General features: G+C 37.3%; 1 protein-coding gene across 1 annotated transcript in view; it reads left to right on the top strand.

Moving 5' to 3' along the window:
- Nucleotides 1–16,707, top strand: part of LOC126336947 (lysosomal alpha-mannosidase-like) — a 118,430-nt gene that overhangs the window by 32,927 nt on the left and 68,796 nt on the right. The window contains exons 2-4 of the mRNA XM_050001136.1: nt 4,971–5,073; nt 5,888–5,969; nt 12,434–12,619. Of these exons, the coding sequence (XP_049857093.1) occupies nt 4,971–5,073; nt 5,888–5,969; nt 12,434–12,619 (371 nt within the window). The remainder of the gene's footprint in view (nt 1–4,970; nt 5,074–5,887; nt 5,970–12,433; nt 12,620–16,707) is intronic.

Below are 16,707 nucleotides of genomic sequence, written 5' to 3'. Positions count from 1 at the left end.
GTGAAGACGAGCTGATACCAGAGGACCGTATAATGTCTGAATGTAGTGTTGTGTGTTATGCTTGCAAACCATCCCAGGTCTCCTAACAACTATAATTTCTGGGAAATCCTGCAGTGCAGCATCACATCCTTTGCTAACTGTCACTAACTGAGCCACTTCGAGCAAGCAGTGTGTTGACAAATTGGGAGCCAATAGAAACAAATGCTAAAAATCAGCTCCTAAGAACTGCTCTGTTATATTTGCCATTATGAAAGACCATGTGAATGTGTATTGTAGCCCTAAATTCAATGAAAATACTTCTTTTGCGAATATCACTATCCCAGAATTATTTGCTGCCATTAGCATAATTGGTATCTTCGAACCATCTCCAATGAAGTATCTTGGCTGTAAAATGCTGCAGTCACAGCCAGTGTCAACCAAAAATGTCATTTCTGTCTTCTTGTCCCTCACAAATAAACGACTTCGAACAAACAAGACCAATCTTTTTTGTGAATTGTATTCTATTCGCAAACTGGAGCTCTGCAAAACTATAGTTTTCAAACTCATCCACAAATGATAATCATTGTCTTCTTGTAGGACTCTGTGAAACCATTCTTAGATTTGAAAACCATTCCGTGCATATCTTTGATTTTCAGAGGTTTCTTATCCAGTAAACTCTGATCATTGAATGACAAGTGCACAGAAATATTCTCACGTGACACACCTGGGTATGTACCACATTGCCTGTGTTCGAGGTGTTTGAATCCTTAAAACCAGCACAAAAGGAAATAGTAGGGCACATTTTACACTGATGGGTTGATTGAAAAAGTCTTGAAAATTGGATAGATTGTTACACTGACATGTGTTCTTTCCAGAACTCAATGCTACCAACACCACAAAATATTATTTGGCTTTATCTGATCAGGCTTCTTTATTTTTGGTTCCGGTGTGAATACTCACTGGCATTTCAGTGCTGCCACTGTCACAAGTAAATCTTTCATGCACATGGTCAGTTGTCCTGCTGTGCTTGCGTGCATGGCTAGTGATTCCTTGTGTCAGAGTCACACCACCCGCCTTCACTCTGATGCTCAATTCGGGGCTCACGCCTATGCCAGTATGCTGCACACTGCTACAATCTTTATGTTGCGAATACACAGCGATGACCTCCTCTTTATCTGTCAAGGCTACCAAAGACAAATCAGCATGTGCTGCCAAGACAGTGCTAATTGTTTGCGGAAGTTGTCTAAGCCATAATAAACGCATGGAAGCTTCTGACAACAAATCATTACTTGCTGGCAATTTTAACTCTGCCAGTATTTGTTTTGGTGACATGTCACCAGACAGTATGTCTCTTAATACTTTACATAATCTGTTCTCTGTATTTAAGGAGTAGTATATTCTTTAATTAAGCCTGCTTTAAGGAACTCACAATTTTGCGAAGCTAACACTTCTTCTGTATGCATAACTTGGGCCTCATCCAAGTGCACCACAACATAATGAAATCTGTCCAGTGAAGCCAGAACGCCATGTTGCAAAAAAATGCTCTCTAAATGCTGGAATAGATGTAGTTGTTTAGTCCAAAAGGTGGGAAGTTTCTCATTGTGGTGATGGCCGTCAGCTTCCCAACCATCACATGCATGGCCTGTTGCATGTTCTGGAGCAACAGTAGTAACTGGGTAGTGACATCCGAAGTGTTAGATGTGTCGGAATGGAAAATCACTATCAAAGCCTTCAAGTGATAGGAGTCGCAGTAACATGAACATGTTCTGGGGCATAAAACACATGTGAAACAATTGGTTCATAGAAAAATACCTCATTGCTTCTTGTTGTATCCGATGCTGGTTGATGCATAGTGAGAATACAGCCCAAGTAAACAATGTAGAACAGATTTATTGTAAAATACATCAACTAAGGCTCCCCTTCAGAGAAAGTCAGTTATGAGAACTGTTCACAATAGTTCATGCTAAACACCATATTTACAATAATCAGTAAGTATGCAGATGTCCCTAGCAATGGACAAAGTCAAAAGTCTGTGACTACAGTACAGGACAATGAATAATATGGTTGATGACTGATAACAAAGTTGCATGCAGCCTCAGGCATGACAGCAGTGCCTGAGGTAGTCACTGGTAATTTCCATGGTGGCAGTGGCTGGCAAATGGTAACACATTGAAGGAGTTGAAGTTTTCCTGTGTGAGCGATGGGGTGCCTGGTGCAAAGGACTTGAGGGGAAGTCTGCCTGGAGCAGCTCTGTGCCGATCCGAATAGCCTCGTTGCACCAGCTTAGAGCAGAAGCTACTTATGGTCATGAAAACAATGAGGTCAGTGACCCCTAGTGACATTCACACTGCCACTGTCGGCTTGGTAAGCATGCACGATATTGACTTGTCTTCGGGTGGTGTGGCCCTTACCTGGATGAGCTACTCACACATCAAAGGTGTGAGGGGGTTGCTGATTGATTGGGCGATAGCCTGTGCACAGCACACTCTCCATTCATATAGCATGTAATTATTATTATCCTTTCACAATTTAAAATATATTCACATAAGTGGTAAGTATATACTAATACAAGAACTGCACCAAAATATTATAAATGAAATATTAGTGAGATTTTCTGAAGAAGTATAATGTGTGTGTGTGTGTGTGTGTGTGTGTGTGTGTGTGTGTGTGTCTGTGTGTGTGTGTGTGTGTGTGTGTGTGTGAGTGTGTGTGTGTTTCTGTGATAATCCACAACCTTTGACATTCCAAAATTTCAATAGATCATGGCTAGTTCCCTTGATATACAACATTAGTCACCTGTAACTGTCTGTATTTTGTTGGAAGTGAACTCTACAGACGCTGTTTAATTGCATTCCTCTGTAAATTTAGACTCTTTCCATATCCTTGGGATCTAGAGACCATAATCTGTGGAAAACAGTAATTGTGAAGAGTGAAGAAATATGAGGAAGGACAGGGAACTGTACAAGTTAGCTATTGAGTCTTATCCTAACCACAGTCTATAAATACACAGTTCTAATACAGAATGTGAAGAATGAATTCATTGTGAATTCAGGATAATATATCTGCAACAACAATGAAAGATGCCAGCAAGTATTCAAGCCATTTTCTTCAAGATCTTCCACTTCATCTGTTCAATTATGCAAAGCTTTCTCTAATACATTGCCAACTGATAAATGTTCCTGTCACACTGGAAGTAACTCCATGTAAGGTCATAAGTATAGAAATGTAACAACAATATCCAGATTCACTTAAGCATTACCACTCTGTTGAAGAACACTATGCTAACAATGCAAGAAGAGTATGCCAAATACTGTGGGGTTCTGTACAAACAACAGAAGAATTATTAAATACAAATATGTGCCTATCTAAAGAACTAATACATTCAAATTAATGAAACCATCTATAACCTTTATAAAATTCAGTTATACCCTATCCATTGCTGCTATTATTCACACCATGGCACTTTTTTTTTTACATTGTGGTATAAACGAAATGAAATGAAGTGTGACGAGGGCCTCCCGTCGGGCAGACCATTCGCCTGGTGCAAGTCTTTCGATTTGACGCCACTTCGGTGACTTCCACGTCGATGGGGATGAAATGATGATGATTAGGACAACACAACACCCAGTCCCTGAGCGGAGAAAAATCTCCGACCCAGCCGGGAATCAAACCCGGGCTCTTTCGATTGACAGTCTGTCGTGCTGACCACTCAGCTACCGGGGGCGGACATTGTGGTATAGTAATACCCACACAAACACACATCAATCTCACCTGCCATCCTTCTGACAGGTGGAGTATGACTAATATATCTTAGTTGTAGGATATTATGGAAATTCAGATGGTAATTTCAAAAATCACACAGCTCCCAGCAGTTTCTTTTGAAGTGTACCGATGTTCATATAGACTTTTGTAATTGTCCATGTCTGCTATACAATGGTACTGTATCCTACAAAGTAGGAGTAATGCCGTACATGTGAATTAGTTCATTTGACACAGGATATATGACACAAAAACTATAACCAAACAAAATTATAATCAAGCAGGTGGGTCCTGTATCAATGTGCAACACACAAAACAAGGAAAGACAAAAGGGAGAAGCCTGTGTTAATTTCATCCTCTGAGTCAATCCTTAACATGTGCTCAGGTAAAAAATGAAGTGTCATGTGATGAGGGCCTCCCGTCGGGTAGACCGTTCGCCTGGTGCTCAGGTGTAGAAGCCTGGGTTAATTTGGGCCTCTGAGTCAGTCTATAACATCTACTGAGTTGTAGAAGCCTGGATTTATTTAATCCTCTGGGTCAGCCCATAAGATGTGCTCAGGTGTAGCTGAGAACAAACTACCCATAAAAAGCAGCCATTTGAGTCTCAGTCCATTGGACAGTTTTAACCTGCCACACATTATAAAATTCTGCACTGTATACAAACAATGAAAAGTAATGTCAAGTGAATCAGTTTCTTAATTCTTTGTTATCTTTCAGTTAGTTAAAATACCAAGCACAGGCTCACTTGTATTGAGAAAGCTATGGAAACAGCCAACACAATTTTAGAGAGAATGAATAAGTTTTTCAGTTGAGCTGAAGTGTCACAATCTGAAGTTGTAAGTGAAGAACTAGTGAGACCATTACAAAATCTTCCATAATAATGATTATTGACTCACCATAGCCACCCAATATATTGATGACAAAATATGCATGGGAGTTATTTACACATGCTAGTTTGTCAGGTGAAACAGTCGGTCTCTTCTACTGAACTTGAAACTGATATTAAAGTAATCTGTCAATCTCTGCCTCACAAGGAGATCCTTGCTTCCATCTTAACGACACACATTTAAAAGTCAGCTGCCTCTAATGTTAACTTTTGTTTAGGTCCATTTTTTTGTAATATACTACATGATAAGTTTTATCCCTGTTATTTTGGATTTAACAATTTTAATAACCAGCATTGTATTTGGAGTAATTTATTTTATTTACCTTGTAATTTATTCTTATTTCAGGCATGCCATGCTACCAAACCAGGATACATTAATGTTCATATAATACCTCACTCCCATGATGATGTGGGATGGCTAAAAACAGTTGATCAGTACTATTATGGACGTAAGTTACTAGTTATGCTTCAAAAACAATTAACTGATAGAAGTGCACTTAAGCAGTACAAATGCTTTAAGGTTTTAAATAATACAATATGCTTTGCAAAATTAAAGGCATTGCTCTTATATTTATTGCCTTCAGGTGAACTGCAGTCATATACTGTAAGCTTATGTTTTTCATAGTTCATACAGAAACAATGGAATGAATAAAGGCAATCACTTACTACACAGTGGAGACATTGAGCAGCAAATAGATCGAGAAGTTGAGCAGTCTACTGTTGCCCTTGCACCTTTCTTCAGACATGCATACACATGCATGGAGACAGGTTTAGGGCAGTGACTAGCAAAGACCGAGGCTATGTAGGATGTTTCTGGGACTGAGTAATGTGTTAGTTGGACAGTTCCCACCTCTGAACAACATAGAAGTTAGTTCTGGGGACGAGGATCCATATAGTGTGGGCTGTAAAGCAACAGATGATATCAGTTATGTTGTGCTCAGTGGTGTACTTTGCCACTTGCTTGTCAACCTTGCGGTTGACCACATTTTGGTAGTTGTGTTTCAGATGACTCATTAGTTGGAGGTCATGAATGGATAAAGAGCTATATATTATCTACAATGGACTTGATATACAACATAGCATGACTACTTTTACAAAGGATGGAACTTTGAAAGTTGAGCTACAATGCTCATCTTCTTGTTTCACTGCCCATTCACTACTCTTTGACTCCACTATATGATGAACAATTGTCTCTGCTTCTTCCAATGTTTACTTTTGTCATAACAAATTCTTCATTGACCAATAATTACTCTAATTTTCCAGTCAAGCAGGATGTGCAAGTGGCTAAAGTGAAGGACATAATTGACACAGCACTGGATGAACTCAAGAAGAATTCTGACAGGAGGTAAAATAGAAAAAAAAAAAATCAGTCACATATATATTATTACAAAATATATATCATCACAAAATGAAAGATATGAAGTTAGTATGAAAAGGAAATGCTCATTAAATTGAAATTACATGTACCTGTTGTGGTCTAAGTTGCACTTAAAAATGAGAAATATCCAATAAATTCAATTTCCATTCCACATAAGCAATCTATAAAAAAGATGGTAAGCTATCATACATCATATCATCCCATTTATGCCATAACTATCAATGTGCATTTTATTAGTTTTGATGCCATGGTGGCTAAATGTACTCTAAAACCTGAAAAATCAATAATGGGAGTTTAAGAAATCAATGTGGGTCTGAGTTGTTACTGTACATGCAAATGTTAGGATATGAGATTCATAATCATGCCCCTTTCTGCTTGGAATTTTCACTAGATTTAGTTAACATTTAACAGTACAGTTAAGAACTATTGAGAGAGAACTCAACCAGCCACAAATATGTTTAAGAAGCTTTGTTTTATTGTGTGTAGTTTTGGTGGTACTGATATTAGTTGTGGCTTTACAGTGTTAATAAAATCTGTTGCTTTCATAGTAGATAGAGAATTTTGAGACCACTATTGTTAGTTCTTTAAATAGTTCTTCTGTTTTAACTGAACTTAGGTGACATAGACGTTTAGTTTTTTTAGTAATTGTTAAAATTTTACCATGAGTGAGAAGTGTGAGTGTTATCATAGGTTTGTGAGTAGTATGGGATTTGTTCAAAGTAGTGGAAGCAAGTGGTCATTCTAACGAGATCCTCTCCTGAGAATGCAGAATCTATAGTAGAAATAAGTTGATAGAGGAGCAGGAGTGTAAGATCTGTGCCATTCAGGTGCAGTTACAATTCGCAAAGGAGGAACTAGATAGGTTGAGGAGGGTGAAGGGTGATGGGGAATGGGAACTGGAAGTTGGTAAGAAGGCAGCTAGAAGGAGGAGATGTTCAGACAGTTTTACTTTGCACATATGCAATAGATTTGACCAACTGTTGAGTGGAAAGACACCTCTTGTATGTGTGGATGTAGGGAACATGCAGCAGTCCTCAGCAGTTAGGGGGCCTAGGTCAACTGCAAAGTCTAACAGAAAGAAGAAGGTTCTGCTGCTGGGTGGTTCGCACAGTAGAGGTGTTGGCCAGCTGTTGCAGAAAGTGTTGGGGAGTGAGTACCAGGTCACCAACCTTGTGAATCCTAGTGCAGGGTTGGCTCAGGTAACTGACAGTGTAGCGGAGTTATGTCATAATTTTACAAAAGAGGATTAGATAGTGATTGTGGGTGGAGCACGGAATAATCTTCACAGGGTTGGGGAATATGATGTAGGTGGTGACCTGGTAAAGATAGCTACTCAAACTGGTGGCACCAATGTGCACTTCATGCAATTGTTTCAGCATCATTATTGGCCTCATCTTAATGCTTTGTTCGTAGTGTTAACAAGGGGCTGGGGAAGACACTGATGGCGGAGGGCATGGCTCACATTGCAGTGATGCCAGTTGAGTCTATCAGTAGATGGGGTTTCATTAGGCCTGGCCAGCACCTCAATAGGTATGGGAAGGGGAGGCTGGCTAAGCTTATAGGCGACAGGGATCACTCATGGTAAGATTCCTGTAGTAGTTGGTGTTAGTGCTGCACCTTTCTCAGACTGAAGTCAGCTGATAGGTATACCTGCTTAAAGGCAGTCCCTCTAAGAAAGAAATCACCTTAAGATGAGGTCTGGTATCCAAGTAGAGAAGGAATTAGCAGATTTAATCAAAATATAAGATGTATTAGAAATGAAGTTAGTGAACTGCTTGTAGATGTTGACTCTGAAATTATTGGTATATTAGAGCACCACTTAAATAATTTGACAATTCAGAGGCATCCTTTACCAGGATACAAATTAACCTCCTGTTTTTCATGGAGTTCTTTGTGGAGTGGGGGAGTGGTCATGTACGTAAAAAAAAAAGAAGTATTCGAGTCCCTAGATTTATCAGGGCACGGCACTGACAGGTATTTGAATGCTGTGCAGGGCAGTTGAATTTAGTGAAACTAAACTTCTAATTGCTGTAGTTTATAGGTCCAATAATGCTGACTCAGAACACTTCTGCTCAAGCTTGAGAGTGTTCTTGGTTCACTTTATAGGGAGTACCAAAAATTTGTTGTATGCAGCGGCTTCAATATTAAATTTGTATGTGATTGTGCAAGAAAAAGGATGTTGGTAGATCTCCTAAATTCATATGACCTGATGCAAAATGTTTTTTTCCAACCAGGGTGCAGGGGAACAGTAGCACTGCCATAGACAATATTTTTATTGATTCTTTGCTACTAGATGGGCATTCTGTTAGTAAAAGGGTAAATGGCCTTGCAGACCATGATGCACAAATTTTTAAAACTAAAAGCCTTTTGTACTCAATCAAATGTTATATATAATTACAAACTATGTAGGAAAGCTAACCCAATGGCAATAGAAATTTTCTTAAACCTTGTTAAGGAACAAGAGTGGCAAGATGTTTATAAAGCCGATAACATAGATGACAATTATAATGCTCTCCATAACACATTTCTCATGCTCTTTGAGAGTTGCTTTCCATTAGTACGTTCTAAGCAGGGTGCTAGCAGTAATAGGCAGCCTGGGCGGCTGACTAATGGGATAAGGATATCATGTAGAACAAAGTGGGAATTATACACATCTCAAAAACTGTTTTGCATCACCTCGGTTTCGAGAGTTCCAGAAACTGTACAGAAAATTGGAATAGAGATCAACATAAACATCACTTCCGCCCTTTCTATTGCTCATAAAAACCAAACATTGCATGTTGTACCACCATACAGTGAGACCTTCAGAGGTGGTGGTCCAGTTTGCTGTGCACACTGATACCTCTAATACGCAGTAGCTCATCCTCTTGCATTGATGCATGCCTGTGTTCGTCATGGCATACTATCCACAAGTTTATCAAGACACTGGTGGTCCAGATTGTCCTACTCCTCAATGGCAATTTGGCGTACATCCCTCAGAGTGGTTGGTGGGTCAAATCATCCATAAACAGGTCTTTTCAATCTATCCCACACATGCTCATTAGAGTTCATGTCTGGAGAACGTCCTTGCCACTCTAGTTGAGTGATGTCATTATCCTGAAGGAAGTCATTCACAAGATATGTACAATGGGGGCATGAATTGTCATCCATAAACCATGCTGCACGCTATCATTGTTGCAAAGATGGATGTCATCATGAACATTGGGAGTGAAGTTGTGCATCATGCAGCCTATCGCGCACAGTTTGAGTCATAACGTGATGTCCTATGGTTGCAAAAAAAGCATTAATCATCACGGTGGCATTGCTGTCAGGGTTCCTCCAAGCCATAATCTGTAGGCAGTGGTCATCCACTGCAGTCGTAGCCCTTGGGCAGCCTGAGTGAGGCATTTCATTGAAAGTCCTGTCTCTCTGTATCTCCATTTCCATACAACATCACTTTGGTTCACTCTGAGATGCCTGGACGTTCCCCTTGTTGAGAGCCCTTCCTGGCACACAGTAGAAATGCAGACACAATCAAACCACAGTATTGATCATCAAGGCATGGTTGAACTACAGACAGCATGAGCCATGTATCTCCTTCCTGGTGGAATGACTGAAACTGATCAGGTGTTGGACCGCTCCATTTAATAGATGCAGCTCATGCATGGTTGCTTACATCTTTGGGCAAGTTTAGTGACATCTCTGAAAAGTCAATGGGACTGTGTCTGTGATACAATATCCACAGTCAACATCTATCTTCAGGAGTTCTGGGAACTAGGGCGATGCAAAACTTTTTTTGATTTGTGTATAAAAATGTTATAAGTAGTCACAATCAAGCTACAGTAGACCATTACAAAAAGTATTCTAAGGTACTTAAAAATGTTATTGGGACACAAAGAATACGTGGTATGAAATAGAATAGCTAATTCACAGGATAAAAGTATAACCATATGGTCATTTGTGAAGGAAGTGTCTGATCAGCAGCACAAGGTTGACAATATAAAGTCAGTTTTGTAGTAAAAATATTTCTGTTACTGGTAAGTCAGATATATGTACAGTATTTAACAATCATTTTCTGTGTATTGCTAGTGAATTAAACAAAAACTTAGTTTCTACAGGGAACCATATAACTCTCTTGGAAAATGCCTTTCCGAGACCAATGTCTGAAATACTCCTCTGGGATACTGACAAAGGGGAGACTGAGTCAATAATTAAATTGCTGAAAACTAAGACCTCTCATGGATTTGATGGAATGCCTAGCAGTATACTAAAGTACTGTGCTACACATGTTAGCCCTGTACTTAGCCATATTTATAATTTTTCCTTTAATAATGGTCAGTTTCCTGAATGATTAAAGTACTTAGTAGTAAAGCCACTTTATAAAAAGGGATAATGTAGACAATTTAAGACATATTTCTATATCATCAGTGTTTGCTAAAGTAATTGAAAAGGCTGTGTATGTAAGGAAAATTGATCGTATATCATTAGATAGCAAATTATGTGAATTCGCTATCTAATGTTTCAGTTTGGTTTTAGAAATGGTTTAACAACTGCAAATGCTATATTCTCTTTTCTCTGTGAGGTACTGGATAGATTAAACAGGAGGTTTTGAACACAAATTTTTTGATTTAACTAAGGCATTTGATTGAGTTGCTCACAAAATATTGCTTCAGAAGTTGGAACATTATGGAATACGGGGAGTAGCTCACAATCGTTTCAGCTCTCACTTTGACAGCATACAGCAAAAGGTCATTATTCACAGTGTTGAGAATGGCTGTGCTATGGGGTCTGAGTGGGGCACAGTCAAATGGGGTGCTCCTGGGATCAGTGTTGGGGCCACTCCTGGCCCTTCCTTATATAAATGATATGCTTTCTACTATTGTAGGTAATTATAATATATTTCTGTTCACTGACACTAACTTGGTAGTAAAGGATGTTGTGTATGACATTGGCTCTGTTTCAAATAGTCCCATTCATTACATAAGTTCAAGCCTTGTAGAAAATAAACATGCTAAGTAAGATTCAGTTTTTACAGTTTCTAACACACAGTTCATCAAAACCCAACATTTTAATTTCACAGAGTGGGCTTATGATTAGTGAAGTTGAACATTTCAAATTCCTGGGTGTTCAGATAGATATTAAACTGTCTTGGAAAGCCCATGTTCAGGATCTTGTTCAAAGACTTAATACTGCCATTTTTACTACTTGAACAGTATCTGAAGTAAGTCATCATTCAACATGAAATTAGTCTACTTTGCTTATTTTCATTTCCTTATGTTATATGGTATTATATTTTGGGGTAACTCTTCCCATTATCAGAGGATATTTTTGGCTCCGAAACGGGAAGTACAGGCAATAAGTGGTGTAAGTTCAGGAACCTCTTCTTGACCCCTGTTCACTAGTCTGTGTATGACATTGGCCTCTCAATATATATATTCTTTACTGACATTTGATGTAAACAATATCAGCTTATTCCCAAGAATTAGCAGCATTCACTCAGTTAATACTAGGTAGAAATACAATCTGCATTTGTATCACTCTTCCTTGACTCTCGTGCAGAAAGGTGTGCAGTATACTGCTGCATCCATTTCCAATAAGTTACCATAGGAATCTTAGCAGTAATCCATGCACTTTCAAACCAAAATTGAAGAGTTTCCTCATGGGTCACTCCTTCTATAAAAAATTAAACAGATTTCTAGGTTATATTGTTGATTGTGTTTAGTTAAACACATAGCTTGTCTTTTTTGGGCTCATAGACATTTTATTTTATCTTTTATTACTTTTATGTTATAATTTAATGTACTGACACATTCAACAATGTTGGAGATTTGCTCCTCAATTTTGTCCTATGGAACTAGACGTGTAAAATAAAATAAAACAGAATGTTGTTGAAGTAATAAGACATTTAAGTTTGTTTGACAGATAGTAGCTTCAAGGATGTGACATTGATTCAGTTATAAACAAAACTTACTGCCAGCCAAAACACTAATGTCATATTTGCTGAGATAAAGCATGGTTTTTTTTAACTACATTTCTACTGTGTATTCTACATTAGCTCCAAGCTAAATGCCTTGTTTCATCTGTGGATGCTTCATATTTTGTTATCACAATTAAGGCCCTGTTTTTATAATTCACCAACAGTCAACATCATTGCTGATAGTGGATGAGAAGGCACTTGATCAGAGTCTTCCACAGCTTCACCAACATTGCTCAACACAGCACCCATTAGTTTCGGTATTTATTTAATTGTTGACTAAAAGGAAAAACAGCAGTAAAATTTGTGTTAAGTGAGATTTTTTATATCTGTTGCACTTTGTAAAGGTGATTGTTTACAGTTATTTATAATTAAACTTAAATTATATATCTGTTGTAGTGTTCATAGGTGAATTCTTGATATGAAAATTATAGGAACAATTTCCCTGTTAATGTTAATTGTATATTTTGTATTCCAGATTCATTTATGTTGAAACAGCTTTTCTTTGGAAGTGGTGGCTACAAAATGATGAAGACAGGCGACAGTTAATGACAGACCTTATTAACTCAGGACAGCTGGAAATCATTGGAGGTGCCTGGAGTATGAATGATGAAGCAGCCAGTAATTACCAGTCTATAATTGATCAGTTTACATTTGCCCTCAGGTAAGTTAAATAGATATTATTCACTTTCATTTGTCTTCATCCCATATATTCTTCATTATCTGTGTCTTTTGTCAGAAGTGACTTGTTGCAAAGATGGAATCCTGAAATGAAGGTTAATAAAATAGGACTCACAATACACTCACAATTAACTAAATGGCTTCATGAATTTTTTTATGCCAATAACTTCCTTTTGTTTCAAAATAATAAGAGATAAAATGGTTCCAGTGTATTTTCCTGTACTTACACATTTAAATTCACAGCTTTCTAAGAATGTTAACATCAGCATCTTCAATACAGTTTCCCATTTGTTGCTTATGACAGTATGACATGTAGTTGTGACATTAAACTTGATTTGCAACTAAGTAAATATTCTTTTCTGTTGTCCAGTATTTACAGGTGAAACTGTGCCATGTTAACAGTCTTTGCCTTCATATTTTCCATGTTTTTCACACCTTTCGTCTTTTAACAGAAAATTTCACTGTCAAGTTAAGAGTAATCTACAAGTACTTAATAAAGACACAATTCAATTTTTTTTAAATTTAGTTACTTCAGTATATTTTGTATGTAAAATATTCATGAGCATTTTACGTCAAGTGTAATACTTGCCCCTTTGTGTATTAACACATATCAAAAATCCTGTTTTAATATATTCAGTGCTTCCAGAAATATTTGAGGTTTGTGGTTCAGCCACACTATTTAGGGCATCTCAAATCTTTAATGGCAAAGTTATTCAGTTGCTAGAGGATTCTAAATTAAATATTTTTAGCTTTAGAATCAATGGTCAAAAATATATTTGTAGTTTTTCATTGACACATCACAATCTTAAAAGAACTAAAGCTCATAGCTGATCTTCTAAGTGATGAGTCCAATCTCAATGCATACATTATGACATAATCCAGTGGTAGAATTGAATACTGTATACAAAATCATTGGGCACCATTGATTGTACACACTGTTTATGAATGGAGTGCAGCATTACTTGCCAGATAGTATTCTTTGAGCAAGTTGATGGGTGCTCATGCGATTTCTTTCCGCACTAACCCTTAAAACCTACTGCGCCAACAGTTCTTTGTCAAGAACATGGCCACATCTCTGTGGCTTCAAAAACACAATTTCCCATGTTTCTGTCCACAAAGACAAATTTCGTTCAGTTAGGATGATTCCTATATCAAAAGCTTTTGCTGCACAGACATCCAGCTTTCCATGCACTATGTTCTACAAATACAAGCATTAAATTCATATCTGCACATTTATGTAACAAGTAATGCTCGTCCTTCCATAACTGGTACACAGCAGCAAAACCCAGCGCAGACCTAGCACAGATGAATGTGTATGGTTTTTCAGTCTAGTGCCACCAACATCATTGGGAGGCATTTACTTCTTATGAAATACAAGCAATTTACAAACACATATCTCATAAGAATTGCTCATTCAAGACCTTGTATCACTTGAAATACTAATTTATAGCCATTGGTTTCTCTTCTCAAAGTACTAAGTTTTGGAATCTATATTGTCTTTATAATTTCGGTTAGAGGTTTGGCCTACACTGCATATAATACGATAGAAATAATTGTCACAGTTTCTGGGATTTCTACAGTAATGCGAAGGGTAATAAAAAATAAATGGACAAAAAACAAATAATATTAGTCTATGAGGGCTGTCCAAAAAGTAGATTACATATTCAGCTGCAGCAACTATGGCTGTATTGTTGTCTGAGCATTTGTCCATTCATTTTAAATATGTGCTTCAACAGAAACTCCTGCAAGTTGTGAAGTGTGGTCCAGAATAAGATTTTTGTTGGTAAAAAACCATAAATCAATTGACATTTATTGACAACTGTGTTAAGTTTATAGAAATAATGTAATAACTGAAGGTGGAGCGTGCAGGTGGTGCATTAGGTTTAAAACTGACCAAACTGATGTTCATGATGAAGAGCGAAGTGGACGACCAAGCATCATGACTAATGAATTGATTGCAAATGGTGTGCATCTCGTCAGTTTTCTTGAATGTGGCACAACAATAAACTCTAAGATGTATTGTTAAACTTTGGAAAACTTAAAAAGAGTAATTCAAAACAAGTGCAGAAGAAAGTTGATCTCAAAAATTTTGTTCTTGCACGATAATGCTTGCCCTCACACAGCAAAATGCACTTGAAAAATACTTCATGCTTTCAAGTGGGACATGTTTCCTCATCCCCTGCACAGTCTGGACCTTGCACCTAATGATTACCATTTGTTTCCAATGATGAAAGTGGCTTGCAATGCAGCAATGTTGGAACTGCAAGAGGGTGTGACTAGCTGGTTGAAGCCTCATGAAACCGGATTTTCAAAGCTCATTCACACTATGACGAGTGCCTAAATTGATCTTGAAAAGTAGTATTTAAGTATCACTTTCAAATAAACATAATATTTTTTACTAAACTTCTTTTTTATTTTTATTTATTTATTTATTTTTAATACCAAAAGTAGTCTACTTTCTGGATAGTCCTTGTATTTATAAAACTACAACTGATGGTTTTTTTAATCAGTTTTAAATGGAAAACATCATTCAAGTAACAGCTATCATTACATTTGTTAGTCATATGATTTATTTGCTTGGCCAGCCAGAGAAAAGATTTGATATTATGTATTTCTTCTCTCTAGGGCCTACTACAAACCAATGTCTATTGTTGCCACACTGGAGAAAATGAACAATTAAATTAATATATTCATCTAATAAAGACCATAAAATTCTGGAAAACTTGGGCAAATGGTCTTAATAGTGTGTTATCTGGTAACATTTGCTTTTAATGAAATTCGTTGTGACATAAGATTGTAATAAGACAAGATGTTTCATTACAGTGAACACTTCACTAGAGAGTGAAAATGACATTCTTGAGCCAGTCGGGTGTGACTTAAGTTTAAAAAGGCAAGGCATGTCACTACGGTCCCAGGATGAGAGGGGCCCACCTGTAATGAGACAGACCCATGTTAAACAGTTACAAACATACATAAATCATTTACAGGTATTAGTAGTAAAAATCAATCAGTACACACTGCATGAGAGACCACGTATGAAGTTCCTAGGCATCCTGAGGGATAATAAAGTGAGACAGAACCAGCATACAGATAAATCTCTCTGAATGTGTTGATTTATAGATGGGTTTGCTACTTTGCAAACTTTCGCTCAGTACTGCTCTATTGCCTAATCTTCAGTGTGAAAAGGATCTGAGAAGTATTTGTTCTACAGAAGCATGTGATATGAATATTGTATAAAATTTATATCCAAATGTCTTCCAGAAAACTCTTTAGGGATGTTCTGATTTTACGTTCACATGTCAATACACTTACTCACTCATAGTATTTATGGCCAATAACAAAGATAATTCTGGATGAATGGAGAAATTCATAACTAGAATTAAGAATAGTTTCTATATAGACAATCATCTGTATTTGGGGTTCAGACTGTAGTTTTATCTTCTGGTGCATAAAAAGTCTGTAACAGTTTATATCCTTATATCTGACAGGAAACTGAAAATCCCAGGCATTAAAATACAAAGTAAAACAGTGCCTTTTTAATCACTCTGATATAACTCACCTGAAACTTATAGCTTCTCCTCAGTACCAGCAGTCTTGGTCACTGCAAAGCTGAAAATCTAATTGTATCTGGGATGGTGTTTGTTCATTGATGTACATGACACCATATTTCTAATGATGTTCACACACACAGTTTATTCATGCAAAGTTCACTTACTAACTATGGTGACCAGATTTGACATTGCAAAAACTAATTAGTGTAGGTCTGTGTGTCAGCACTCACAATTACAGAGGGAAGTAAATTGTTCCATTGTGCCATAAAATAATGCTCCTACTTACATAAAAATATCATAACTCTCATTCATCACAAGAGTTCAAATTTAGCACAGTCCATTAACAATTCCTTAAAGACCATTACACTTTGGTGTTTCATTTAAGACAGTGCAGAGCACAAATCACTTAGCACAATGATAGTTCAGTCCAATGACAAAAATGGTTCACACTTTTGGTAATTACAATGCACTTCAGTTCAAATGTTCATTAATTAAGGTTGCAGAGATGACTTGTAAATAA

This window comes from Schistocerca gregaria, chromosome 1 (genome assembly GCF_023897955.1).
Source record: "Schistocerca gregaria isolate iqSchGreg1 chromosome 1, iqSchGreg1.2, whole genome shotgun sequence".
NCBI lineage: Eukaryota > Metazoa > Arthropoda > Insecta > Orthoptera > Acrididae > Schistocerca > Schistocerca gregaria.
Note: the sequence above shows the minus strand (reverse complement) of the source record. Positions and strands in the feature narration are given on the sequence as shown.